The 27,201-nt window shown below is 37.0% G+C and overlaps 6 protein-coding genes, 1 non-coding gene and 1 pseudogene across 8 annotated transcripts; 3 read left to right on the top strand and 5 right to left on the bottom strand.

The window, feature by feature from the left end:
- Positions 1-22: 22 nt before the first annotated feature.
- On the bottom strand, positions 23-1,612 carry Y8A9A.4 (annotated as a pseudogene). The gene is made up of 6 exons: positions 1,546-1,612; positions 1,305-1,432; positions 914-1,072; positions 360-863; positions 200-313; positions 23-153 (listed from the first exon to the last, which is right to left on the bottom strand). Coding segments are annotated over exons 1-6 (1,103 nt in total).
- A 1,976-nt stretch (positions 1,613-3,588) lies between these two features.
- Positions 3,589-4,674, bottom strand: T24E12.13 (Coiled-coil domain containing 112). Its single transcript, NM_001267155.3, has 4 exons — positions 4,529-4,674; positions 4,159-4,470; positions 3,882-3,989; positions 3,589-3,821 (listed from the first exon to the last, which is right to left on the bottom strand). The coding sequence occupies exons 1-4, from the start codon at positions 4,662-4,664 to the stop codon at positions 3,646-3,648; spliced, it is 732 nt and encodes a 243-aa protein (NP_001254084.1). The 5' UTR covers positions 4,665-4,674; the 3' UTR covers positions 3,589-3,645.
- Positions 4,675-5,442: 768 nt separating this feature from the next.
- On the bottom strand, positions 5,443-6,568 carry T24E12.1 (HMG box domain-containing protein). The gene is made up of 5 exons (NM_062249.5): positions 6,508-6,568; positions 6,372-6,461; positions 5,979-6,329; positions 5,808-5,921; positions 5,443-5,761 (listed from the first exon to the last, which is right to left on the bottom strand). The coding sequence occupies exons 1-5, from the start codon at positions 6,548-6,550 to the stop codon at positions 5,595-5,597; spliced, it is 765 nt and encodes a 254-aa protein (NP_494650.2). The 5' UTR covers positions 6,551-6,568; the 3' UTR covers positions 5,443-5,594.
- A 1,352-nt stretch (positions 6,569-7,920) lies between these two features.
- T24E12.2 (uncharacterized protein) lies at positions 7,921-9,175 on the bottom strand (the record flags this gene model as incomplete). The annotated part of the gene is made up of 6 exons (NM_062248.2): positions 7,921-8,168; positions 8,212-8,325; positions 8,373-8,480; positions 8,529-8,708; positions 8,975-9,055; positions 9,103-9,175. The coding sequence occupies 6 exons, from the start codon at positions 9,173-9,175 to the stop codon at positions 7,969-7,971; spliced, it is 756 nt and encodes a 251-aa protein (NP_494649.1). The 3' UTR covers positions 7,921-7,968.
- A 3,386-nt stretch (positions 9,176-12,561) lies between these two features.
- Positions 12,562-13,715, top strand: T24E12.11 (EF-hand domain-containing protein). Its single transcript, NM_062247.5, has 6 exons — positions 12,562-12,624; positions 12,675-12,731; positions 12,778-12,870; positions 12,918-13,067; positions 13,254-13,391; positions 13,445-13,715. The coding sequence occupies exons 1-6, from the start codon at positions 12,570-12,572 to the stop codon at positions 13,537-13,539; spliced, it is 588 nt and encodes a 195-aa protein (NP_494648.1). The 5' UTR covers positions 12,562-12,569; the 3' UTR covers positions 13,540-13,715.
- A 950-nt stretch (positions 13,716-14,665) lies between these two features.
- T24E12.3 (Dimer_Tnp_hAT domain-containing protein) lies at positions 14,666-16,106 on the bottom strand (the record flags this gene model as incomplete). The annotated part of the gene is made up of 8 exons (NM_062246.1): positions 14,666-14,757; positions 14,803-14,907; positions 14,983-15,051; positions 15,122-15,307; positions 15,386-15,463; positions 15,679-15,807; positions 15,856-15,987; positions 16,031-16,106. 8 exons carry the CDS (start codon positions 16,104-16,106, stop codon positions 14,666-14,668), a joined length of 867 nt encoding a protein of 288 aa, NP_494647.1.
- A 2,788-nt stretch (positions 16,107-18,894) lies between these two features.
- T24E12.10 (BRCT domain-containing protein) lies at positions 18,895-27,070 on the top strand. Its single transcript, NM_062245.3, has 31 exons — positions 18,895-18,979; positions 19,031-19,105; positions 19,256-19,339; positions 19,466-19,558; positions 19,625-19,678; positions 19,737-19,790; positions 19,840-20,040; positions 20,125-20,430; positions 20,535-20,750; positions 20,831-20,935; positions 21,002-21,091; positions 21,161-21,361; positions 23,075-23,416; positions 23,514-23,606; positions 23,650-23,895; positions 23,965-24,072; positions 24,151-24,255; positions 24,311-24,367; positions 24,431-24,532; positions 24,601-24,708; positions 24,755-24,865; positions 24,910-24,966; positions 25,011-25,112; positions 25,159-25,263; positions 25,534-25,671; positions 25,724-25,831; positions 25,883-25,981; positions 26,041-26,142; positions 26,189-26,344; positions 26,389-26,517; positions 26,671-27,070. Exons 1-31 carry the CDS (start codon positions 18,934-18,936, stop codon positions 26,832-26,834), a joined length of 3,957 nt encoding a protein of 1,318 aa, NP_494646.2. The 5' UTR covers positions 18,895-18,933; the 3' UTR covers positions 26,835-27,070.
- On the top strand, positions 22,974-23,024 carry T24E12.14. Its single transcript, NR_050975.1, has one exon. It is a non-coding gene; the product is annotated as an Unclassified non-coding RNA T24E12.14 (non-coding RNA).
- Positions 27,071-27,201: the final 131 nt, after the last annotated feature.

Here is a 27,201-nt window from a genome sequence, read left to right as displayed (position 1 = left end):
CCCAGAAATGTTTTGTGTAAATTCAGGATTTAGAAGAATATCGAAATTCAATAAGTTGCTCCTCAATCTGCTCTCGTTGCTCATCTCTCATCTGTACCCACATCTCTTTCCAATGCTCAGCCTCTTCATTTGGAAGCAACTCCCATCTTTGATCTGAATTTGATTAATTGAAAAAAAACTTTAAGGTTTGTGTACTTACGGTACACCTGAACAGGCCTCTGGTTGTTGAAGAGGGAACGAGGGTTCATCGCGCGCTTCACCGGCTGTGGAACCACTGGCTCACCGTTGGGGTTGAAGAGGTAGCAGTTGAGGTCTGAAACAGTTTGATACTTGAAGTATGAAGCTTTAACTCTATTCACCCAGATCCTCATTCGGAATCAGCTCTTCTTCGAAGTGTTCAGCCCAGAACTGCTTGGCATCATCGAATGTCTCAAATCTACGTGGAGCTGGGCCATCTTCTGGGTCTTCATCTGATTCTTCGTCTTCTGATTCTTCTTCCGATTCAACGTCGGAGTCGTCGAGCTCCACTTCTTCAGCTTTTTCTTCTTCTTTTTCATCGGCCTTGTAAGCATCGCTATCATGAACCTCCATGGCGTTTTCCTCATCTCTGAAGACAGGTTCAAGATTCTCTTGATCTTCTTCTTCAATGGCATCCACACAAATCTTCCGATTTTCGTTTACAGAGAAGATCACCTCAATCTCATCTGGATCAATTTCTATCACGTCCCTTTAGAAATTTGCGACTTCTGTTTCTTTAACAACTTCTTCATAGACAACGTCCTCCATCTCAACATCCGGTGAAGAAGTTTCTGCTGGAGAGTCCATGAATGCTGGAGCTTCCCGTTCGAGCTTTGGCATACTTTCTGAAATGAAAAGGAAATTTTTAAAGAAATTTTCAAAAATCAAAACTAACCAAAAAAACTGTCTTCCTTCATTTCTTCAATGCGTTGCTTTGCCACGGATAACTCTTCGCGAAGCCCTTGGATTGAAAACAAAACTCCTCTCAATCCGATTTTGAGGTCCGCATTTTGGCGTGTGACCAAGTTAAATTTGCTGGTGAGTTGTTGATTTTCTGAAACAAAAATTAAAAATTTTGTCACCATAGAAGCGGTAAGCGTTATCTAAAGCAGTGGTGGGCAGCAATTGCCGTTCGGCAAATTTTTTTGCCGATAAATTTGGTCTACTTTTTCAGAAGCTCAAACTCAATTTTCCTTTCCGCTTGCAGAATTAGGAAGTTTCTTTGGAGATTCTGGTAGTGCTCTGAAATTCTACTAACTTTTATAAAAGAAAACCATTTATCTAACCATGATAGAAATAATTTGGCGGAGGTTGTTGAAATAGTGGAGATGGTGCTGGATAGCCAAGGTTATAGCCGGGATGCTGATTTTGATGGTTCATTTTTTTTGCAAGTTGGTGGTCAAGTGAGAAGGTTCTATAAAAAGTATGATTAACTTTTCAAAATGGAAGAGTTTTCAAAGAAAGGAAATATTGTTCTGATACAAAAGTAGCAGATATTTACTACTTTCAAGTCAGAACAAACCTTACCTAGTAACACTTGGAGACAGGTTCTGACTCAAAAATTATTCGCAATCCTTTATTATAGTTCTGACGTACTAAACGAACATTGAAGGTTGTTTTAGCAGTAAATAGTGGTGACAAGATCAGAAGAGATATGCCAAATCAGAGCACAAATTTAAAAAAAAAAGATCTGGGGTAGCGTAGAGTACCAGAAAACAATTTTATATGATCAAGTATATTTGCAAAGTTTAAAACAAACTAGAGTGTTTAATTTTGGAGAAAACGATTTTTTTGGAATTTGAAAATTTATTGACAGCTAAAATTGGAATATCAGTTATTCGAAACTTCAAATTTGTTCGAAAAAATTTGAAATGTTTTTTTTAAATAATAAATTTGAGTTAATGGAGGCTAGCTTTTTTTTATTTTAAATTGTTTCCCCCAAAGTATTTTTTGAATGTGCCCTTTTATTTCACCGGCAAGAAAAAAAAAGTAAAAAACAATTATATGGTCCCCAAGTTAAATAGAAATGTATCCAAATAATTCAGATTCAAAAAAGATCCAACGTCAAGACAAATAAATTCTAAAAATACATATTAAATCAGAATAAAAAGTAGACAAATTGTAGATGTTAGCAGTGGTAAACAACACAAAATGATCAGATCAAACGTGCATTTCGTATTTTTTTAAATAATTGTGACAGAGGGGAAGCTTATGACTACTACATAGCGTGAGTTATAATATAATGTATGGCAAAAAAACAGAAGAAATTGAAAGCTTTTAAATTTTTTAAAACTGTAATACTTCCAAATATTAAATGTTGAGAAGAATATCTATAAGAAACAAAAATAAATAAATAAAACGGCGCAGCTCTCATATTTTGAAACATTTTTATAAGCGTTCACATTGGTGGAAAAAAACGAATAAAAATGTGAATTTCCATATTTTTGAGGGAATTCGTAATTTTTGAATAGATAGTTCAAAGATTTTCTGTACAGAATCTCACGTAGGAAATAGAAACTGAAAATGAGCAGCAATTGTATAGAGTGTATAGAGATTAGAAAAAGCTTGAATTGTTTAAAAAATGATTAGAGCTACTTTTAATTTGTCTAAGTTAGGCCTATTTGAGATGCGTCCAAACTAGAGCCTCTTATCAATTTTACCACAATCTTATTAGCCTCCAAATCTTTCAAAATATTGCTTTTTGACCCCTCGGAAACAAAAAAGTACAGGGAAAAAAATCGAAGACAAAAATAAAAGCCGACACACACTTCCCACTATACAATCGAGAGCCAGCTAGCAACGAACATTTTATCGATGTCGCACAAATTTGCATGACACCACGTACTTTTTTTTCGCCGATTGAAAGAGTTTATGATTTTGATTGTCGAGCAGGTCATAAAATGTCATAGTATATCATTTGGCGACAAGGTATGTGATTAACTTTTGTGTAGATATGGGTGTATATAATAAAAATTAGCATTGATTTTGTGGAAAACAATAATTTTAGGGTTGAAAAATAACTTGCAAAAACCATTTTAATTTTAATTATTACATAAAAAACTGTGAGTAGAACATGTGTTTTTTTTTTCAATACAATATTTTTGCAAGTGAATTCCAATGTCTCGAAAAACTATTATTTAAATTTAAAAAATACTTGAATACTACTACAAAAAACTACAAACAATCCAAACATTTTCGTAAATCAAACTATCAGCTAACATAAACTTTGAGAGACAGGTCACTCGAATAAAAAAGTCACCCCGTTCCAAAAAGTATACATGCAATACGATACATCACTTTGTTGCACAATCTATGATGAGCAGAACTCTGTCTAACCTGTGAAAAGTAGCAATGTTGCGTAATAGGTCGATTTGGCCGACTGCCAAGTCATCCACTAGGTGTACGGTAGAAGCCACCTGCCTGTTGTATGTTTTTGTTCGGAACCCTCTTAGCCTTGGCGCTGGTATGTTTTGTTTTAAGAAACGAGGCCATGAGAAAAACTATGCTAGTTCAAAGTTTAAAACTTCTTATCAGTAAAAGACGCTCAACTGATAAGGTGATAGAGGTGGTGATAATTAAAATTTATTCATAACTAAAATTTAAAATATAACAAAAAAGGGCTTATGTTCAATACATCTCCATTATTTCCTGTTTAATTGAGACTTTTCCAACTTTTTTCGGTTTTGAATCCGGAAACCTGATGAGCCCAGCGTTTCGTTGCTTCACTTGCTCGTCTTTCAACACGATCCACATTTTCTGCCACACTTCCTTTGTTTTTTCCGGTAGAGATTTCCAGTGTGGATCTGAAATTTGGGGGTACTTGTTGGTTATAAGAATTGCCCTCCTTTTAAAAAAAAACTTACTTATTTTGCATGGCCGTTGATTACCATACAAGGAGCAGCAATTTGGAGCCCTCATCACAATTTGTTTGACTTGCCCAATGTCCTTATTGAACAGGTAACATGTCAGATCTGAAATTGGTTGGAAAATAATGACTCTGCCATTTCGAACATAAAAATTTTTTTTTTAAATACTTTGATTTCAACAAAAACTGTAAATTGACAAAATGCGTAAAATATTGTTTTCTAGAACTTTCTAGTTAAAATTTTTTTGATGCATGCAAAAATCTCTCCTACTTACCCGTCTCGGGCCACTCTGGATTCATAATTTCTATGTTGTGATTTTCCTCCCAATACATTAAGGCCTCCTCGTAATTTTTCAAGTAAGGAGAAACTTCCTCAATAAAATGTTCTTCTCCCTGAGTTTTCATCGGAGCAACTCCCGAGAAGCACGGCGAGATGGGGGAAATTGCGGCGAAGGAGCTTGTTTGAGCCACGGTAGGGATGCTCAAGCTGAGTTGGGCTTGGTTGGCTCTGAGAGCTTGAAGATCCTGTTCTTGGCTCTTGATTTTCATTTTTAATTCTATATTTTCATTTTGCAGGCGATGGGTGACTGGAAAAAGTAAAATTAAGAATAAGGCCCAGCTGAAACAAACAAATAAAAAACTAACAATGCTCATAATCGTAGATTACATTAAGCTGCTCTAGCACCTTATTGTAGAGCTCCTGGTTGAGAGCTTGAAGTTCAGTCAATTGGGAAGGTAAGTCTGATGGTTGATTGACTGAATAATTAGACATATCTGGCATGATCTGAAACAGAAATTGAAGGAAAAAACTTAAAATTATATAGGTTAAGAGTCACAGAAAAAATCAGAGTTGCAAAACAAATCATCAAAATGACACACGAGGCCCGACAAATATGGACCATATGAGCACACAGCCCGCCAAAAGACACATGCTGAGCAACAGAGTGTCTGCCGCAGAAATTGGGCGGGATTGACTAGAGAAGGGGTGCATCTGTTGATGTTTCTTGTCAAGAATGACCCAAACAGCCTAATAGGTTCATAAGATCGAAAATGTGGGAAAAGTTCAAATTTTGAAGAAGGCGGATGAGAGGCGTTTTCGTAACGCCTCTTTTTCAATCTGACCAGGTGGCATATCTTCATCTGAAAATAATCGATATTTATTGGATCTTCAGAGTTGTAAAATAGCTGTGATTTTATAGATGCCAACTTTCATTTAGTGGTAATTGTTGCTCCGGGGATCTCTCTAGCTACTTACTCATTGGCGGTGTTCCAAGTTAGGCTTAGTCTTTGTCTTAGTCATAGTCTTGAAATCGGACTTAGGCTAAGAGTTATGCTTATTTTCATTTGATCTAGTGTTATTCGATAGAAAACATAAAAATCCCATTACTCGCAATTTTTCAACCTCTATCTTCACACTTCATTTCCATTTAAAACGTCATTCCATTGCACTCTATCATTATCACTTTTCACATGACATTTTCTTTCACTCGTAAACGAGCAAATAATGAGGTGATTACAATATAGTTATGAGGTGATAAGGGCGTATGTGTGTGATAAGGGTAATGAATTCAATTTATTGATAACAAATATGAGATATGTAAATTAACCAATAAATGAAATATGAGGAACAGAAGGGAAATAGTCAAAAATAATCGAATATTGGAATTACTTGAGATCATATTATCAACTGATACATAAATAAAAATTGGGCTTATTCTTCATAATCTTCGGGCTCCTGTTTGATATTCACTTTTCCGATCAGGCCCTTGAAATGGATCAAGCCATTCTCGGCTTGCCTATTCTGCTCGGCTCTCACTTTCTTCCCCATTTCAGCCCAAATTTCCTTTTTCTTTTTACTCAATCTAAGCCAAGGTTCATCTGAAATTACTTCTCGTTTAATTCAATATGAACTAGATAAACTCACAGCGACCTTCTTCAGACTTTCTCTGATTCTGGTACAAACTGTATCCATTAGCGGGTCGCTTCTTGAACTGCGGTACGTGAGGGATTTCTGGGTCGAAGAGGCAGCAGCGCAGATCTGGAAATTTTTTATTTAGAATTTATAAAATCTACAAAGAAAAGGCAGCTTTCTCACCAGTCTCTGGATCATTTGGCAGCAAGATCGGCTCATTGTGATGCTCCTCCCAGAACTTCTTGGCGTCAGCGAAGGATCGGAAGCTTCTGCCGGCTTTCGGGACCAGAACGTCTTTCTCATATACAACGGCATCGAGGTCTTCTGGCTCCTCCGAGGACTTCTCCAGACACGTCGACGAGCTCGGTGAGCTGGATGAGATCCCAGATTCCGGAGAGTTCATGTTGACTTTTGACACGGGACTATTCGGCTGACGGAGAGCTTGCACCTCTGCCTTGAGCTGTTTGAGCTCCTGGGTTTGAGCTCGGACCGTTGCCTCCAAGGAGAAAATACGCCTGGCCTGAGTGTGCCTGCCTGAAAAATTTAAATGAAATTAGAGGAACCCGGAGCACTTACACTGCTCATAGTCTTGAATATTGATGAAGGCAGAGATCAGTTTGCTGTGGAGTTCGGAGTTGAGAGATTGGAGTGCGGCTCCATTGGAATCTGAAAATAAGGATTATAAAAAAAGAATAATAGTGCCAAAGGGTACCTGAAACTAAATCGGCAGAGGAAGTAGACGGAAACTGGGACATTTCCTTCAGCCTTTAAATCTGAAATTTAATTTTAAAAAAATCGGGAAAAGACACAGCTTTTTGTGCGCGTATATCTCCGTCACCACTGAAGTTATCAAAAAAGTGAAAACAACAAAACTGATTAAATTTTCCTGCTCCACAGTTTTGCAGTTAACAAAAATTTAAAATCGTTAATGATGACCGAGATATTCAGCAAAAACCAAAAAAAAAGGCCCACAAAAAACCCAAAAAAAAAATCGATTCCAAAAGAGCGGAAGAGGCCATCTCCACAGAGAAATAGAAGGGCAACACAAAGAACGTGGGAAATCGTGCATAGCCGGTGGTTGTAGAGCGGGAGAGACAACATTGGTACCTGGGGAAGAGGTCACTGGAGGTCAAAGGGTGACTAGTAAGAGACGGAAAACAGTAGGAGAAGGTGTAGGAAGATGGGGGAAATCTGCGAAACTTTTAACTAGCAACTGGAAATTTATACAAAATTCCAAGTTTTCAGACAATTTCAGACATTTTCTGAAATCTCAACGATCTTTTTCAGCACGGTTTTTAACTTTAATTTATGAAAATTGTCTTGAAGCTGATTGCACAAATTTTGAAAAAATCTGAAATGTAAAAAACCAAAGATAATTTGGTGGTCGATGTTTTTGGTTTTCTAGGCCATCTAATCTGCTGCTAGGGCTTGAGGAGGGCTAGTAAGGAGCCGCATTTTGCCTCGGCCGAGTAGAACACTGTGCTGCAGGAAATGAAAAAGTTCAAACAACGAAAAACTTATGCAACAATTTACAAGTTTCCAGTTATCCTCAATTTATATATTTTTAGCATAATTGTCACCTAGAGCTCCGTCATCATAAACCACACATTTTTGTCGCCGAAAAGTTTAAAAACCAAAAATAATAATAGCTCTTTCTCTCACAGATTAGTAGTGGATGTTTAAAAAATCTGAACTTACGAAAAATGCAAAATTCAAAATTATCGCTGTTTCCAGTTACCTATACTAATTAGTTTTTAGAGTTTAATTTTCCATTGTCATTTGGTTTGAAACAAGCATATTTATATTAATTCATACTTTTAGTATCAATTAAAAAATAATATAAATATTCTAGTCTTATACCGTCTGTCATAGGCTCCCCGCACACACCAGGGGCTCACCTTTTCCTTCTTCACTGCCGCACGCCAGCTGCCTCTCCTTGCGGTTATTCTTGAATAATTTTTATGAGGGCACTTAAATGATAGTTATAGATGCTCTCATTTTGATGGAGAACAAAGAACCAAACATTTTGAAAATAGGTGTTTAAAAGAGAAGTCTCAAAACCCTTGAAGCTGAAAAGTTTCAGACAATTTCTAACATTGGCCTAAATTTTGTTAATGAGCATGAGGAATATTTTTTTATTAGGTTAAAATTAAAAATTGAAAATATCGTTCAATTATTTATCATCTCTCTTCTCCTTCTTCCCATTTTGCTCCCTTGCTTTGTAATTTTTCCGTTTTCTAACGTTATTCTTCAACTTCCGCTCCAACACAATTAATCCCAGCTGGACCTGATGCGCCTGAATATCCTTCAACTGTCTCCAAACTTTCGCCCAGTCTTCTTTATCTTCCGAACGAATTTTTGGCCAAGGCAGGTCTGAAAGCCTATTCTCAAGCTTTTTATGAAGCCAAAAACTCACTGTAACTCTTAGTGGATCTCTGGTTTCCATACAAACTACTTTGATTCCTTACAAACATTTTGATCTGGGGGACTACTTTTTTGCCATTTGGGTCAAACAGGAACTCGGTCAGATCTAGAAAAAATGGGTTTCAAATTTATTTCACAGCTTGAACAACAAACCTAAAGCCCATTGGTAATCAACTCCTCTATGAAAATTCTCGAAGTTATGCTGCCAAATTTGAAGTGCATTTTCAAAAATTGGGTTGGGGCTTTCTTGAACGGGGACTCCTGAAAAGTGTATTTAAAAAAATATTTTAAAACTATTTTTCTACAAACCTTGCTGGACTCTAGCCAACTCCTGCTCTAGATTGGAGCATTTATTTAAGAAAATTTGGCAATCATTCGTTAGCTGGAGCACGTGGTCTCGCAAGTTTGAATTTTCGAGGCGGAGGGCTTTATTTGCGTGGGTGTTACTCTCACGAAGCCGGTTGATTTCAATGATGTTCATCGCATTTACTGAAAACAAAAAGTTAGTGAAAAATATGCCTACCTACGCCTACCGTGTGCCTTAGGCAGGAAAGTAGGTAGACATCAGGTAGGCATCGGTAGATAGCCTATGCAGAGCACATCAGGTAACTGCTTACATTGTTAACATCACTTTAATTGAAATGAAAAAAAAATATGCCAGAAATGTTAAATTTTAATCCAAAAATTCGAAAATCGCGGCCCCGACCAATCAGCAAATACCGAATTCTGCTGATTGGTCAAAAAGCTAAACTCACTTTCTTCTAAATCTGCACGCTGAATCTCACACTTTATATAACACTCCATCCAGTATTTGGTCGTTGTTTCATCTCCAGTATCTGAATTTATTTATTTTATCCAATTTAAAAAATTATAAAATCCTTACCTTTATCAAAAAATAATTGAGAAATCTGTAATTTATCTGCTGGAAATTGAGCTTGAGCCATCCGAATATGCATAATGAAAGGTGCATATTTCAAATCATTCACCGAAATTTGAGAAGTATAATGCGTTAATTAACTATACAATTTCTGGTTTTCCGGATTAGCAGCTTCACCTTGTTGACCGCCATGATACCCTCCTGCAACAGGTGCCAACAATTTTGGGATTAACTTTTGGGAGAACGGGAGGAAAATAGTCGGAGCAGGGGTGGACAGCGACCGATTTTTGGGAAAAGTTGGCAATATACCAAAACTTTGACTGAAATTTTTGAAAAACCTAACAAGTTTTAAATGTCAGTTCTGCCTTTAAGATGATGCTAGATATTTTAGTTTTGACCTACTTTTGAGCTCACAGATTTGGAGCACATTTTCAAGCTCCAGCCACCACATTACAATGACAGGTATCCAGTTACATGGTGCATCCTGTTTTGTTGCGCAACACGGGTACTGTATCAAAAGTGAGATGTCATGAGCAATTGATGTTGCGTCATAGTTGGAGCAAGTTTTATCGGTCTGAATAAAATTGGCAGGTAAAGGAATGTACTTTAAGCAAATTTTTTTGAGACTTTGAAACTTTTTTTTTTTTTGAAACTGCAACTTTAGTTATTTTTGGAGAGTAAGTAGAATGAAAACCCTTTATATTTACACCTAATACATCATTACATGAACTTTAGAAAGAGTTAAATATTATATGTCTCTGATAATATCCCCGGGGGCTCATAGAGCTCCAGCCGTCTAACCTTTTCTAATTGGAGCCGCCGCCAACATCAGCTTGCGTGAGAGCTCACCCATGTCTACCTAATCAGAGGTTTTTGATGTGAATTGAAGCAGTGTGTTTGTTTGACAATGGTTTTTAGTGAAATTTTTGAAATGTTTTCTTTCAAAATTTTAATTTCCCATAAAATTTTCGTTATGACTTTTACTATAATGTTTTATAGTATTTAACAAGCCTTCATCTAATCTCTTAATCCTCCTCCCTGCTCCCCTCACCTGGCTTATTCTGATCTCATAGGTGAAACACACTCGGGCGTGAGAGAATTTTCCGTGTCAGTTCTCGGCTGGCTCCAATCAGAAAATATACATTTTTGGGATTTTGTTTCTTTTATTTCCGTGTGAGAAAATGGCATTAAACTCAATTTTTTGTGTCTTTGAATTCTAATCGAAAATTCTAAAAAGGAAATTCTGAAACTGTTAAGAAAAAATTCTTCATTAATGGTGCCAAATTCAGAGGTACTGAAAATTTTCTCAATGGGTCTCGCCGCGAATTTCCCAACTCCTCCAAAAATAAAAACTAGCAAGTGACCAAGTTAGAGCAAAGAGAGTACAGACGGATGGTGGATACGGGCAGACGCAGACACACTCACACATATGGTGAACGGTGTTCTGTCCGCAATACACACAATCAATGCACATTGGCGCGAACGTAGAGAAGAGCATGTCTTCTCTGTCCTATTATCTCTATATGTTTCGTGTGAGGTGGTGGTGACCGATGTGATTTCAGAGACCCCATTTACCCTCTGCACCACTACCCTTCTGACGTGATTTTTCTATTCTAAAGATTTTTTTTTCCAACTCTTTTACTTTTTTCATTTCTCTAAAATTTGATCTGCAAACCAGTTTTTTTAGTTTTTTTTGCCAAGCCGCTCGAGCTTATCGCCAGCTAATCCTCAGATAAAAAGGTGTTTCAGTTTATCTGATATCCGCTTTTTTTAGTTCTCAAATTCATTTTTAGTTTTCTCAAGTAGAACGGTTTCAGATAAGGTTTTTCTCTATTTCAGTAAAAGCTGCGGCGAGCTGAAAAATTGGCTAAGGTGCCAAAAAAGTTGACTTGTTCGCCCCTTAATTAGATTTCTGGTCCATTTAAAAAACTTTTCTAGATCCCAGTTTTCACTAACTTAAAACAAAGCTTTAAAAATCAAAAAAAAAAAATATTTTTGCTACTTCTTTTAAGCAGCTAGAGCATATCGTCAGCTTATCCCTTTTCAGAAAGGTAAAAAGGTTCTGCAATTTATTATTAATCGTGTTTGAAGCTTCTGGAATTTTACAAGTTTTCTATATCAAAACGTCTGAAACTTTGCTGAAATTCAGTGAAATGTGGTTTTTTGGATTAATTAAGTTAACTGAAACTGGCACCAAAAGACCTCAAAGTTGGGGTAGTCCATCCATGAACCGGCTATAATTAAACCGTAGATTTATGTATAGTTTTGTTAAGTAAAAAAAAACTGCCAAACTTGGAGCATTTCAATGTGCCAATCTTGGTACTCTACTCATCCTATAAAAAGGCACTGAGTGGATATGAGCAATTCGTACTATTTTTGATGATCTTTAAAATTTCCAATTTTTTTGATTTTTTGACGCTTGGAACTCTGCACTTTTAAAACTCTTCTCTTGGTGCTGTCTTTTCGTTCTCCACTTCCCTGCAGCTTCTTCTTATCACGTAGAGCAACAGCTCAAACTCCGCCCTATTTGTCCCACCACCTCTCTGATCACAAAACCGCAGCGCGAGCTTTTTTCTCTCGCCATTTTCCTCATTCACACCTTGCTCTCTTCTTGTCGTAAAATGCTAATTTTTTCACACTTAGATCCTCTTACTTTTAAGGTTCCATGCTATCGAAACTTGACAGCGTGCTAGTATATTTTCTGTGATAATTTGTGAGTTGACATGATTATACTATCCAGCTGATCTATTTGCTTTCTCGAGTTAATATTATTTAAGTCCTTTTTGTTGCTGACGTACCATTGAAAAGGTGAAGCTTTGCTCCACTTTTCACTTTTTTTACTATCACAATCCATTAAACTACCCCGTTAATCTCTTTGTCGCTAACCTATTTTTGGTTAAATAACTCTTTCCATTTTCCCATTTTCTCACCTTTCTTATACCCTCATTACAATCGATCGCTGCTCTTTTAGCCTGCATTACGCAACTTTTTATTTAGCTCATGACACTCTCCTGGTGTCGCCTGATCACTCTCTACGTTGCTGTAAACACACCAATTTTCACACGATTTAGAGCCTTTTCCTTTTTCTGATCAGCTCTTTTTTCAATGTTGGAAACTAGTTTTTTCTCTTGTTTTTGAAAAGTTATCGCTAAAAAACTCGTGGTTTGATCTCCGAAAGTCGTGGGAAAACTACACGCGAGTTTTTAGTAAATTTTGTGTCATGACTCCTGCAGTTTTCGGCGAGTTGACCTCCCTTTTCTACACAAACGCCGCCTCTTGTTGTCTCACTTATCGATCACCTCTTTTGCACTTTTTACCGCATATCATCTCTTGTGCTCACCTCCTTTTGTTTCTTTATGGCAGATACCTTCTAATTATTGGCTATATTATTTTCAGTTGTCTCTATTTTTTCCGGAAATTTACTAGAATAATTCTACGCTCTCCCTTAACTGTTCTTTATTTCAGATAACCAAATGGATTCGTTCCCAGCTTTCCACCAAGAAACGTATGACGCTAATATGCAAGCAGGTTGATACTTCACATTTTTCCACAGATTAAATATTTTCTAAAATTTTCAGCAGTGCAAATGTTCTACGGGCAACAACTTGGCTTCCCAGCTGCTCCGATGACACCTCGTAAGTTATTTTGGAATTTTTTAAACATTGATAGTACAATTTACAGATCCATACTCAATCCCAGAGGCGCTATTCAACATGAGCCCGGATTATGGATTGAACAGTGGGTTGCCAAGCTTGGGGAGCTCTGCGCTGTATTGTAAGTTTGCATCGTTTGAAAAAGTAACATACATAGACCAATTTAAGGTGCCACTCCAGTTGAGGATGCTGATGCATTTGACACCAGCTTGGAATCGACAGAATCCTCGATTGCTACGACAGAGCAGCAACAAGAATTTACTGTGCCGGAGCAACAACAATCGGAAGCTCTTGCTAAGCTGCATGAAAAGTTTGATGGTGAGTGAGTCTTAAAATTGAAAGGTTCTTGGAGGATCCCTTCTTCAAGAGCTAGGCATCTGGTGGTGCTCCTAGTTTGAGCCAATTTCGAAGGCTGTGGCTGCTAATCCATGCAGGACTCGAGCTCATGATTGCTAGCGCTCACCACTACCAACTGAGCTGTCCTCTAACTACTAAAAATTCCAGAAGACACCTCCGGTTACACGCCACTGGACCTGCTAGCCGCTGTCGCAAAATATGAGGAGACCATCGAAGATTTTGTCTTTGATGACGCTCCCCAAATGAAAAGGATCGTCGAAAACGGAATCCCATTCGATCAAGAATGTAAGTTATTGAATATGGCGCACAGCTCCAGCAAACTCTTGATTCTTTTCCAGTTCAGGATTGGGAAGACGTGCCAAAAGAAGAACAAGTCCGGCGCGTCCAAGTCTTCAAGGACAGCCGAGCGGCTGGGCAGAGGAAGTTGCAGTAAAAGTGAGATAGGGGTTTCGTTGTGTTGTACTTTTGCATCTTCTCTCCTTTTTCTATGTTTTTTTTTCCAAATTTTCTTATTGTACCTTCCACCAGAATTGCCCTTTTTTGTGTTTTTAGAGAATTGCATCAAGATTTTTGTTATTGAAATTTGAAAATAAATCGGGTCCGTAATAATGATAATTGTTGAGGTGGGCGTAATTTGGTGCCAGTGGAATTTAATTTAATCTGAAAATTTTAAATAAATGTTGGAATTTGGTTTTTCTAGACGCGCAGGCTTTCAAGTTTCGGACCCACTTGGTAATTTTACTAGTAATTTGTTCACATTGGAACAATAATTTTTCAATAGATATATTATATATTGATTTTATCATTTAAATTTTCAAAATTTGAAACATCACCATTTTTTTGCACAACTTCCTTGTCCCTTTCCTAGTTAGAATCTCCTAGAAGTTGAGATTAAAGTTCTGAACTATCAGAAACCAAACACTCATTTGACTAATTAACTATCATGAGTCAAATAGTCAACAATGAGTCTTCAAAAAAGTTGAATAACAATTTTATCATCACTTAAGTCACAAAATAATTGTGCTCAAATATGTTTTTGTGATCAATTATAGGCTTTCGAATAACAATAATTGTCACGTACCTCAGGTATTTTTACTTTTGTTGGGACCCAGTCTGTGACGTCTAACCTCGTGTATTTCTATTGACGTATTACAACACCTGTGGGAATCTACTAGATATTTTAATTTTAGATGTTATTTTTATATTTTGGCAATTTTTGGGGAATTATTTCTTACTTAAATTGTGGGATTTGCAAGTATTGATTATTAGACATTTGTAATCAGAAGCCACTGTTATGTCCACTGTATTACTTTCAAATTGAAAATTGGATAATTTCATACATAGTTTCAATAATATAACGCATCCCAAATTGATATGAAGTATCAGGGACAAATGAAATAATTAACAGAAATGCCGGAGGATATCGCTAGGTTTTATAAATTTTAGCAAAAAAAAAACGTTTTAAATGATGAGTATTTGGAAGAGTTGGGTGGGAGGAAGTGAAGCTTTTGGATGGAGCACCGTTGAAAAAGAAACATTAAAAGTAGGAGTGACAGATATTATTGAGGAAGGAGAAGCTGTGGAAAAAGTGAATAGTCAGCCAGCCCACTCTCACTAGACCCATCTGAATTCTCGACTTGAGAAATGCTATCTGAAAATATGAACATTTCATTTTAAACTGTTTCACTTTTCCTACCTCTCTCTTTGTCATTTTTTATTTTTTCTTGATCTTCATTAAGTTTTTCCTGATTATTAAGAAACTTCTGCAGTGTCTCCTGCATAGAACCAAATCCTTGGCCAGCTGGAAAACGTTCAATGATTTTCATTTCAAACGTGTAAATATATTTCGAAAATAATCTAGGTTAAAAAGCCTCACCACACCATAAATCGAATATTTTCGATGAGCTCATCCCGCATACATCGAAACTGGGAGCTTTTCGGGGAGCTGAAAAGAAATTATGTCAGTTAACTCAAGTTATGAAAATTTGAAATTTTAATCACTTTGATTTACATACAGCGTTTTTGAGTTTTGACAATGGAATCCGGAACGATTTTTCTTGGATCTTTCCTTTTCCTGGACCTTTTTATAGTTGTGGAAGTAGTGGGAAGCCGGGCGGTTTCTGAATAGGCACCCGAAATTGCTGAAGCTTCTGTATATGCCGGACTGAGCTCAGGTTCAGGAGCTGGCTTTAATCGAGATTCTGGAAATCTATAGATTGATTGATAAGAGGTATATAAATCCAACTCATCACTATTTTGTCTAAAGCCAAAAAGATCACCTGACTGTGAGTTCCAATTCCATGAAATCCAATTAGTTTGCTCATTGAATGATTGAACTGGTTGCGACATTGCAGAAGCTAAAATTTGCAGTTTTTAGAAGAAGCTTAAAATTTAATCTGAATTCTGTAAAAATTCTGTAACTCCGCATTTATTTGATCAAAAGTTTGAGCTGGTTGGTGTTGGTGAAAATCTGAATTTTGAACTTTCAAAATGCCAAAAAGACTGGATTTTTATCCGTCTTCTTGAGCTGGCGGGTTTTGTTAATTTTCTAAGAGAAATCATAAATTCTTACCACAATCCAAAGCTTCTGTTGAAGTTGCTGCAACTTCTTGGAGAGCTTCAGCCTGAAGAACCGGAGAAAAATTCGAATCAGTCGAAGGAACCAACTTGAACATCCTTCTTGCGATTTCCCAGTCCCTTACTATAGAGTACACAGTTTTTAGTAAATCGAAACTCAAAAAATTCTTACCCAATCTCTCCGTCTCCTCCAGGCTCCGGCTCGGCTTGACCCGCTTAAAAGCAGATGGCTCACCGCTACAAATGTTCACGGGAAGGCCGCAGACCATGGGGAACATTGTGGATATTAGCTCCAACTTTTTGTCTGAAATTTTTTTTTTAATTATTGAGTAAGAAGACCAACTCACGGTTTTTGAACCATTGGTGAAACTTGGCCAGAGTCTCCTTATCAGCTGGGGAATTTTCAGCAAAAACTGAATTCATTCTTTGAAGAGAATTCCAAAAAAAAAATTAACCGGGCTAGATGTATCTTTATTGAATGTTTTGCTATCTGAAAACTACATGATTTGTCGAAGGAAAATATCTTCTTTTTACCTCACAGAACAAGAAAGGAAAATACAAAATGAGGGGCTGCTAAAACAAACAAACAAAAAGAAAAGAGGGAAAAGAAAATTTGAATTCGATTATGATTTTTTCGAGGAATTTCTTGAAAATTAATTGAGATATAGGCTATTAAAAATGCAAAACTTTTTTGGGGAAAATGTGGAGGTTCGGCATATAAGTGTAAAGACAAAAATTGATAAAATCACGATTTTAGATTCTAGGTGCCAAAAACTGCCAAGCTATCATATTATATAGATCATATTAATTTGAAATTTTGGAAATAATCTTAAGTTCTAATAAAGTCTGAAATATGTCAAATTGCACGACAAGCACCATAAAATCAGAGTGAGACATTGAAAAAGTCCCTCAAACAAGTCCAAGCCCCTGGCACCCTTAAAAACATGCGAACTGCCCGGGAACTGTTGCTGTGAGAAGCACTAGGGGGTCGCCACAGACACTTTCTCTAACTTCTCCCTTTATCTCTCAACACTCTCGCCACCGAAAGAAAGCGGCAGGGGGAGGAGTCAGCCGGTAGCTGCGGGAGAATGTGGAGTAAGAGTGGCGGAAGCACATAGAATAGATTCACTACATTTTTAATATTTTTAGTGAGGTTCTGCAGGCCACAATAATTTTTGATCGTTACTTTACAACTTGCTAGACCTAGTAAATTGTCAACTACCTAATATATTGGCATATACTATTGGTTCACTATTGGCATATATGGTAAATTTGACAGCTGGAGTTCACAGATCCGGCACCCAGGTTTTCTGAAATTTAAAGCTTTAGGGTCTTGCAAACTCAAAATTTTTTTTGAAATAGTTTTTGATATCCAAATCCATTCAGTAGGTTCCTGTATTTTTATCTAAAAAGTTGAAGCAAGTTCCGAAAAAGCTTAAATCCAAGGTTACTTGGCACCCTGCCAAGTATTGTTATGGTTTGAAAACATGTCTGTTGTCTCGTATTCAACAAGGACGGACGCAGTGCTGGCAGATGTGTGGTATGGTTTTTTTTTGGCGGTGGACTTAAAAAGGGTTCCGAATTGTTAGGTGACAAAGGAGTACCTCTATTTGAAGAGCAATTGTTAGTTTTGTTTTAAGAAATTAACTTGGTTTTACATTTAAAAATTAAAAATAACAACTTTTAGCAAAATCCATTTCAATTTCAAACCTGCATTTCAAAAAAAAATTTGGCAATGTTCCAAAACTGTTCACTAAATTTTTTTTGCAAATTCTAATTTTTTTGCAATTCCATACCTTTTTCATGATTACCAAAACAGCTAAAAACCCTGTCAATTAAAAAAAATATTAAAGTTCCGAAAAACATTTTCATCTAGTAGTAGACTTTTGAGAAATGTACCGTATCGTTGTGAGGCCCTAATTGTTTATACTTTTGCTTCGACTGACAGACCATTAAACAGTGACCACCAGCTGCCTTTTCTTTTGCTCCGCCGCTTCTACTACAGCTCCAAGAAAGTTTTCTTTTTTTCGGAAACCAAAATATTTTTATAAATAGTATGCAATAACAGAGAATTCGAAAAAAAATTGTTTGTTTCTTATCTCTTTCCCTGAAAAGTACCAAGACAATATATTTTTTTTTGAAATAAGTATACCGAATTTTCCAGTTTCAAGCTCACTCAAATTTTTGCACAAATGTCTTATCCTATTTACCACATTGCCAAAATACCCAAAAAAAAATATGCCGTACACAAAAGTGCGGCAAATGACAAAAACTATTTTACGAGCGCTTTTCTGTCATGCTGTTGTTGTCATGGGAGGCTGTGTTGTTGCACGCTATGTATTATATTTTTTTAGTTGCACATAGTGATAATATTATTTCAGGATATTTGGCAGATTTGGTATGAGAAAGACATTTTGTAAAAGCAAATAAATATTACGGGACATGAGATCATGAGAATGCCTACTTTTCTGGCGACAAATATCTCGTAGCGAAGGGACCTGCGTCTCTCTTATGCTCTCTCGCTGCCATGGCCTGCCAATATTTTCGCGCCAGTAAATAGGCATTCTCATGATCTCATGGTCCCGTTATAACCCATATAAAATTTCCCCATAACACTGTACACTTTTTTTTCTTTGTTCCCCTCATTCGCTCCCACACTTTGCTACCACTCTTCCCGCAAGTTTCCCACATTATACAATTGAATAATAAGACATAAAATGTAGAAACGAGGAGCCATTATGCTACAGTTTTTACGCATTTTTCGTAGAAACTTTTTCTCCAAATCTATGTAAATTGCCTACGTGATTTTTCTCAAACTTTCCAATTTCCAAAATGTTTTTTTACAGTAAAATATCGAAAACATGTTATCCAAAATTAGATGACTCATTACATATTATTGATTCAAAACATATCGTATTGAAATAAAAAAAAAAATAAAATAAACCCCCGTTTTTTTTTGTAAAATTTTCAACTGCTACAGCAAATTTGTTTTTATTCATTTTTTCTTCCACCATCACCCCTCAACACTTACAATTTCCCACCCTTTCCCCCTAACGTCACCCCCTTGTTATTGCAAGTTTCTTCGTGATTTTTTCTACATTATCGTGGGAAAATCGTTTCACCTAATGTTTTTGACTTTCTGAAATATTTTCTTATTTTCTTTTCTCGACGTTTCCTCGATTTTTTCTCAATTAAAATCCTTATTTTTTACAGAACAGTTGATACCAACTTGGTAAATTCAGATCTTGGCATGGATCCAAATCACAATCCGGTAGAGCAGGACCCGGTGGAACTGGGTAAACCTATTTTAATGGGAAAATTACAAATTTTTATTGACAAATTTTCAGCGACAGCAGCGGCTAGAGACCTCAATCTCAATCTGGTTCAAGGAACAGCCCAGGAAAATCGACTATTTGAACATGGTTTGTTTTTTGATTTTTGAGGTTACAGTTCGGGAAAATTTTTTGTCGACACGTTTGGAAAATCGGCAAAATGCTGGTTTGCCGATTTGCCGACAAATAACTTTAAACTATACAATTTTAAAATAAAAATTAGTAATCTGAATATTTCAGGTCAGAATACAGAAGCTCCAGTTGAAGTTCAAGGCGCAGAGCCAAATCAGGAAATGAGCCAAGACGCAAATCAAGGGTCGTTGGGTGAGTTGTTTTTAAGATGAAAAACTGAATTCTGAAAGACCAACCAGATATTGAGGAACTTGGTGAGAACAATTCTCACAAAAATTTAGTACTTTTACACTGTACACCAGATCTGGTAAATTTCAGAATCGGAACACAAAAAGGTGACGTTTCCTGGCCTCGATGTCTATTTTTCTCAGATTGGTGAACTTTTCAAGGTGTCCGGAATCTTAGATGCACGTAAGCTTTTCACATTATTTTTTAGAGCATGCCTTGGGTATGTTTTACTGGGAAAAAACATTTCAGCTATAGAACCAGCCCCACAGAAGAAGAAACCCAACCGAGTTCCGAATTATAAGTGTAAGTAATTGCCTAATTTTGCACAAAAATTGCAAGCATCAATTAATAAAATTTTCAGCCAAGAGGAAAATTCAGAAGAAGAAAAAGAATATTCCAGTTCCGACTTATACGCGTAAGTTTTGTTTACCTAGATGCTTTTATAATTTTAAATATTTGTTCAGGGTCTGCTAGGCGATCTACGAAGAGCCAACGTAATCTTTGGCAAACTAATGATGTATCTTCGACATCTGAAGCAACTAGAATTCAAGAGCCCATAGACTGGATCACGCTGTCGGATTGTGATCTCGATGATGACGTGCCAGGTGAATCTGTGGCACCACTTGAGCTAGCTCAAAATTGTGATGATGTGGTGGCCCCCATCGGTGAGCCATATTTTTAAACATTTCAATTTGGTTCCTGAAATTAGAACGAGCAAGATTTTTTGTCCAAAACCCGATTCTTTACAGCCGAACCATCATCCTCTTCAGCTAACCATGAAGCATCATTGGAACCGCAGGAAGTGTCTCCGTTGCCAGAGGTTCAAGGTGATCTAGAGAAAGATGATCATGATCATCTGTTACCTGACGATTCAGTTGAGCCACAGAATGGGCCAACTTCACTGGAAGTTCAAGGTTGTGAGGCTGAAGATGGCCATGATCATGAGTTCTGTGTTAACTCGGTTGTGCCGCAGGAACCTTCACCGTCACCAGAAGTTCAAGATGATCAAACAGAAGATGCTCAGCAATTCTCAGTATCTTCGGCTGTTCCTATCGGTAAGAACTTTTTCTATTTTTGGGTATTTTATGAATTAGGATTATTGACAAATATTATTAAACTTAACAAACAAATTGTTACTTTCAAACAAAAAACAATTCAGCCCCGTCTATTGGAAAAGACGATTCCCAACATGAGATGTCTGCGGAAGTTCAATCAATGGAGCCAGAAGTTCAAGCTGATTTCGCTAAAGATTTTCATGATCATGTGAGCTGTGTCAACTCAGTTGTGCCGCATGAACCGGTTAACTCACAAGAAGTTCAAGATTATGAAGCTGAGGATGATAATGATCTGTCCGCCCAATCAGTTGCACCCGTCGGTAAGACATTGACTTTCTAAAATTAAGGATATCTAGCAAAACTTCGATAACATATGTACTTTCCATTATAACATTTTCAGCCGAATCGTTTTCATCTGCAACAACCTCTGAGCCACAGGAAATTGTAGAAATTCAGGAGCATCATGCTGCTCACCAACTCCCAGCAGTTTCCGTTGCCACCTTTGGTAAGTCATACTTTCATTTCAGGTGGTAAAATGTTGAATACCCGTAAAGAAAGAAAATATATTTAGCCGAAACGTCTGATAATAAAGCAACTGATGAGATGTCTATGGAAGCTCCAGATGATCACCAATTCTCCATCCACTGGGTTTCTAACTTTGGTAAGCCCAAACAACCAGCTCCCAACTGTGAAATGTTGTAACTTTTCCCATCAAAACGCTCATTTTCAGAAGAAATATCTTTCTCCCCAGACGGCTATAATTCACTCATGGATCCGCTGGAAACCTCTCAGTCACCAGAGGTTCGAGATTATGTAAATGAAGATGGTCATGATTTCTGTGACAGCTTAATTAAGCCAAAGGAACTGTCACAGTCGACAAAAGTTCGAGAAGCTCAAGCTGAAGATGCTGCACCATCAGTTTCTCCTAATTGTAAGCAACATTGTTTATTTTGATGTATTCGTTTATGGCTTATACAGTGCTCCACATAATGATACGGCCACCCCCAAATTTTGGTATAACTCAAAACTGGGTTGAGATAGCAAAACATAGTTTCTTGTGAAAATGTTCGCTATACTAACTTGCTTTCAGATAAATATTGGAAATATACCTGAACCGTTCGTAAAAAAGATAAACCATTTTTTCATGAAAAACCATATTAAAAAATCCACAAAATGATACGGCCACCCTTGGTTTTTGTTTTCTTTTTTCGTTTTCTTTGCAATTTTTTTTGCTAAACGTTAAGTTTCATGTTCGTTTGTGTTTTTACAGCTATGTGGTCGTGGAATAACTTCAACTGACTACGAAAAAGGACAAATTGTGCCAAATTATCTCAAGGCTTCTCGAATCGTCAGATTTTTCGTGATTTGAAACTTTCGAGAGATATGATCACTCGATATGCTTCCAATCCTGCCGCTTATTGCACAAAAAAGTCTTCTGGTCGCACATCTTTTCTTTCTGTCAGACCCAAGCGAAAAATCGTTCGTCGTACATCCAATTGAACAGTGACTTGCTCGAAAAGTAGGAGCGAGATGAACCTGGCAGTGTCTGTTGAGGCCGTACGACATGTTCTTTTGAAGTCTCAGTTTAACAAAAGACGAAAATTAAGAAAGGCTCCATTCATTACCAAAAAAACCGCCAAAACCGTATTCAGTTTGCTAAAATCAGTCAGGGAACTAACTGAAGACAAGAGAGGATTACGGTATAATCATTCAAGCCCAGTTTTTGGTTTCAGTTCATCTTTTCTTTTCTCAAATCGTGCCACTAATCACGGTAGTGATCTGGTTCATCACAGTTGAACTTTTTCTCGTCACTGAAGATGAACTGAAACCAAAAACTGGGCTTGAATGATTATACCGTAATCCTCTCTTGTCTTCAGTTAGTTCCCTGACTGATTTTAGCAAACTGAATACGGTTTTGGCGGTTTTTTTGGTAATGAATGGAGCCTTTCTTAATTTTCGTCTTTTGTTAAACTGAGACTTCAAAAGAACATGTCGTACGGCCTCAACAGACACTGCCAGGTTCATCTCGCTCCTACTTTTCGAGCAAGTCACTGTTCAATTGGATGTACGACGAACGATTTTTCGCTTGGGTCTGACAGAAAGAAAAGGTGTGCGACCAGAAGACTTTTTTGTGCAATAAGCGGCAGGATTGGAAGCATATCGAGTGATCATATCTCTCGAAAGTTTCAAATCACGAAAAATCTGACGATTCGAGAAGCCTTGAGATAATTTGGCACAATTTGTCCTTTTTCGTAGTCAGTTGAAGTTATTCCACGACCACATAGCTGTAAAAACACAAACGAACATGAAACTTAACGTTTAGCAAAAAAAATTGCAAAGAAAACGAAAAAAGAAAACAAAAACCAAGGGTGGCCGTATCATTTTGTGGATTTTTTAATATGGTTTTTCATGAAAAAATGGTTTATCTTTTTTACGAACGGTTCAGGTATATTTCCAATATTTATCTGAAAGCAAGTTAGTATAGCGAACATTTTCACAAGAAACTATGTTTTGCTATCTCAACCCAGTTTTGAGTTATACCAAAATTTGGGGGTGGCCGTATCATTATGTGGAGCACTGTAGTTAGAAGATTAATAACAAATATTTGAAAAATTTATAATTAAAATTATTAAAGTAAATTCAGATGAAGCATCTCTTGCAAGTGACGAAGCACTTTGTGAGATTGTTGTGGAAGTTCAAGAAGATCGCCAATTCTCATCTTCTCCAGCTAGCCATGATGCGCCAATAGAGCAGCAGGAAACCTCTCAGTCACCAGAAAATCAATATGATATAGATGAAGAAGCTCACCACCTCTCAACTCAATCAGTTGCTCCCGTTAAAGCGTTTCTTGCAAATGACGAAACACCACATGAGATATCTGCGGAAGTTCATGACAATCACCAAGTGGAGTCACCGGAACCGTCACCTTCACCAGACGTTCAAAATGGTCAAGCTGAAATTGAACAACAATATTCTGCAGACTCAGGTTATAATGGAAATTTTCTAGTGTAGTTTTTTTTTTGGAACATTCGCTCTCTAAATTAGTAACGTTTTTTTTTTAATTTAAAAATACACATTTTCAGCCGAACCTCCATTGTCTGAGTCACTGAAAATGGCGCCGGTAGTTGAAGGTCGAGCTGCTCAACAACTATCAACAGTTTCAGATATCCCAATCGGTAAACCATCGAATTATTTTCAGGCGGTTACAAAATTTTTCAGCCAAACCAATTCCCGTTAAACTTTCCACTGAAACACTTTTGAGGCAACAAGGAATTCCATTGAATTTTCCAGTCCATTCAATATTCCCGACAACTTTCCATGAAGCGTTATTAAATACTTGTGCTGGACAACCAGAAAATCAAGTCGAAAAGCAAAATTTCTCTTTCCAAGCAGTTCCTGAAATGCCATCGTCAGCTGAAGTTCAAGGATCTCAATCCGGTCACCAATTTTTCGCCCATCCAGTTGGTAAGCCAACTCACTGATTCTTAAATTTAAATAAGCAACATGCTCATCTTCTAATAGCCAAATTTCCAGCCGAACCGGCAATTTCTGCATTTGTTTATAATATCTATGCACAACAGATGACTCAATTCAAAAATCTGGCAATTAATAATATCCCGGGATACTCAGGTGCTCCCGTTGGTAAGTCATTCACTTGCAATGTAGTCTTTTTTTTTTCGAGATTCTTAGAATGTAACAGGCAACAAAATAATATTACAGCCAAACCGTCTTCCTATGCAACCGCTAATAATAATATATTTTTGGAGCATCAGCTGGCTCAGCAGAATACTCATCAAATCTCAGGAAGTCTAGTTGGTCCACTTGGTAAGCCTGTAATTAATTTGAGATAATCTATAATATAATAAAATTATATTTTCAGTCGGACCACCTTTCTCTGCAACTGCAAATGATGCCATGCCTGAGAATCAACCTGCCGGTTAGTCATAATATTAATTTTAAATTGCAACTCTTGAGATGCCAACGAAGATACGATTTTCAGCTCAACAAAATTTATTTTCCCATCCCTATGCACTCTTGGAGCAACCTCCTCAAAAGTATCAAAATCTTGAACAACAATTAGTCCGCCCAGTTATTCTTTCCAGTAAGTTGATACCATTGAAAGTGAATTTGCTAATTAAAAAAAACATCCCGAACAATTCAATTTTTCAGCCCAAAACTTGTTGTTTAAACCCTTTCAACCTCTAAATAATGATCAAACACTGATTAATCAACAAATCGTCAATCTGCCCAATTTTCCGAAGTTGTTACAAGTTGCGGGTAAGCCAGGCCTTCAACATTTTTTTGTCTATAAGACAAATTCCAGTTGAACATTTTGACCCGGGATCAGCAAGCCTATCTTTTGTGAAAAAGTTCTTTGTCAAGATTGAAACATCAGAAAGCCGAAAAGAAAATTTTCAGCTTATTCTGGAATTCGGTAAGTCTTTACTGAATTTCCACCGAATTGCATACTAATTTCAGGTCAAACAAGAAGCTCACCTCCGTCTCAAGTACCTTACATCCCCAATAGCTCAGTTTGTAAGTAACTTTAAGCTTATTTATTTAAAAAAAAGTGTTTTCAGTTGTTTATATGCATCGTGAATTTAACACGGCTTCGAGTTGTCAAGAATATCGGACCCAATACTTTTTTATAGCCGGACAGCGCATCCTTTTTTGTTTTGACGGTAACCAGTAAAATGGGAAGAAACGGAAGAAATGAAATGTTTTCAGTGGAACTCCAACCATTAAACTGGCGGTTTGACCGATGGAAAGTTGATAGTAGTGGGCGTGGTGCCCAGATCAGCCTTCACACTTGCGATACAATTAATTTTATGGGTAAGTAATTGTCATTTTTCCATGCAAAATTCAATACTGATTTTTTGGTCAGTTGAAAATTTTTTGATATCTCTAATAGTTGATGAATTGAGCCCGTTTGAAGCCATTCCGGTGAGGCGTCTCCCCTCCGCTCTCCTCGTTGCAAATTAAAAAATGCATATCTCTGCATTGGGTTGATTTTTCAAAAAAGTTCCAATTGCAGAAATGATTAGAATTTTCAGCTCTATAGTATAACAAAAGTATCTCAGTCAATGTTATACATTTTTCCAGGACCAGCTTTTCCTAAAACAGGATACCACACGATTCGAATAACAAAAGATATGATTTATAATTTTCAAAAAGAATTTACGTACATTTTCCCTGAATGCCAAATTGCTGGAAATCGGTCCACGACACCTGAGGAGCAGGGTAAGGATTTTGAGAGAGACAAAACATTTTTACCTGATGAAAAAAATTTCAGGAGAGCAATCTTCCGGTCCCACAATTTCAAGCGATGGAAATGAAGCTCAGCTCATTCCCAACAGCGCGACGAGCTCTGAAGGCTCAACCAGCTCAGTGAGCCCCGCCGGTAAGATTTGGGAGTTATCACAAAACGTTAGGATCTACGAAATGCTCTCAGACGCAGCCTTCCCGCCAGAGTCCACACCATTTGATCATAAAATCCAGACTATACCTTTGCTCCTGAGTCAGTTTTCAACACAAGGAAGCAGCTCTTTCGGTGAGTTATTTGAAGCTGCTTCTCAGTATTTCATTTGAAACATTAAATACAATTTTAAGAACCACGTCGAGGGGTCTCTAGTGCTCCAGATCATGCCACGAGTTCTCGTTACTGTCACAAGTTTGGCAGACCTGATGCTCCTGGCCCATCCACTCTCAAGCGTTAGTTGTTAAGCTTCTGAACACCTATTATAAACTTTTGGTTCAGGTCAAAGCAAAACTTCACCTGTCAAAGCTAAAAGAAAGAAGAACCTTCCAAACGGACCACATCCATTGACTCCAGGGACTCTGGAGTATAACCAAAGATATGCTGAAGCGTTGGCCAATCACGCCACCTGTGATGCCAACAACAACCCGTTTATTAGTAAGATTTCATAGAACTTGTAGTCGATAAAATAATATTTTCAGCCATCCATACTTGCCTCTTCAGTCCCACGTCAGAACAGCCGCTTCCGCAATTGGTTAGGTGCCCCTGTAATGCGTTCACTCTTTTTACTAGTTACATTAGTAAAAAACGATTTGTGGAGGGGGAGCAGAGTAAGTGGAAAATTTGATTTTATTTAGGGAAAGTTAAATTTAGTGAAGTATTTGTACAAATCAAAATTTTTTTCAAAAAATAATTTCTGGTAAGAATATTTCAAAAATTAAAATTGAAATTTTCCGCCAAATTTTTCAAATTTCAATTTCCAGTACCTGAATGGGACGCGATCAAAAGGGAAAATGGCGCTAAATTCAAGGCTTGGAATCGTATGCGAGAAATTTTAAATGAAGAGTTTATGAGTCAAATTAAAAAGGGTTATGTAAGAATTGATGAAGAGAAGCACCAGCAACCGGGTGGCAAAAAAAAAAATTAAATAGTAATTGATTATGTTTGTTTGTTTTGTATTTGTTTTTCTGTTTGTTTTTCTGTTTTTTTTTCTTCTAAATAACGGGTTCAAAACAAAGAAAATTCCCCGCTGAACTACCTCTATTTTTTAGAGAATGTTTTTGTTTTTTTGTTTATACTTTTTACTTTTACTTTTTCTATCTGAATTGTATTATAGTTTAGATCGTTTTTATTAAAACATTTTTAATAAACTGATTTTTGTTTTAAAGCTCTAGTTTTCACAGCGGGTGATAGCTGGCAATGAGTAATTACTTTATATTGGTATAAAAACATGTGATAATAGTCCCCAGGCTATTCCATCAAGTATAGCCTAGACAGCCTCTATAAGTCAGAAA

The sequence above is a fragment of the Caenorhabditis elegans genome, chromosome II, assembly GCF_000002985.6.
Source record: "Caenorhabditis elegans chromosome II".
Taxonomy (NCBI): domain Eukaryota; kingdom Metazoa; phylum Nematoda; class Chromadorea; order Rhabditida; family Rhabditidae; genus Caenorhabditis; species Caenorhabditis elegans.
Note: the sequence above shows the minus strand (reverse complement) of the source record. Positions and strands in the feature narration are given on the sequence as shown.

Coding starts and splice junctions, on each gene's coding strand:
- T24E12.11 (NM_062247.5), top strand. CDS start 12,570: ATGGATTCGTTCCCAGCTTTCCACCAAGAAACGTATGACGCTAATATG. Junction 12,871..12,917: donor GGGGAGCTCTGCGCTGTATT/GTAAGTTTGCAT, acceptor GACCAATTTAAG/GTGCCACTCCAGTTGAGGAT. Junction 13,392..13,444: donor AATCCCATTCGATCAAGAAT/GTAAGTTATTGA, acceptor ATTCTTTTCCAG/TTCAGGATTGGGAAGACGTG.
- T24E12.1 (NM_062249.5), bottom strand. CDS start 6,550: ATGTCCCAGTTTCCGTCTACTTCCTCTGCCGATTTAGTTTCAG. Junction 6,462..6,507: donor CTCTGCCGATTTAGTTTCAG/GTACCCTTTGGC, acceptor CCTTATTTTCAG/ATTCCAATGGAGCCGCACTC. Junction 5,762..5,807: donor AAAGTCTGAAGAAGGTCGCT/GTGAGTTTATCT, acceptor AAGTAATTTCAG/ATGAACCTTGGCTTAGATTG.
- T24E12.10 (NM_062245.3), top strand. CDS start 18,934: ATGGATCCAAATCACAATCCGGTAGAGCAGGACCCGGTGGAACTGG. Junction 20,431..20,534: donor ATCTTCGGCTGTTCCTATCG/GTAAGAACTTTT, acceptor AAAACAATTCAG/CCCCGTCTATTGGAAAAGAC. Junction 26,345..26,388: donor CAACAACAACCCGTTTATTA/GTAAGATTTCAT, acceptor TAATATTTTCAG/CCATCCATACTTGCCTCTTC.
- T24E12.13 (NM_001267155.3), bottom strand. CDS start 4,664: ATGCCAGATATGTCTAATTATTCAGTCAATCAACCATCAGACTTACCT. Junction 4,471..4,528: donor AATCTACGATTATGAGCATT/GTTAGTTTTTTA, acceptor TACTTTTTCCAG/TCACCCATCGCCTGCAAAAT. Junction 3,822..3,881: donor TCAACGGCCATGCAAAATAA/GTAAGTTTTTTT, acceptor CCCAAATTTCAG/ATCCACACTGGAAATCTCTA.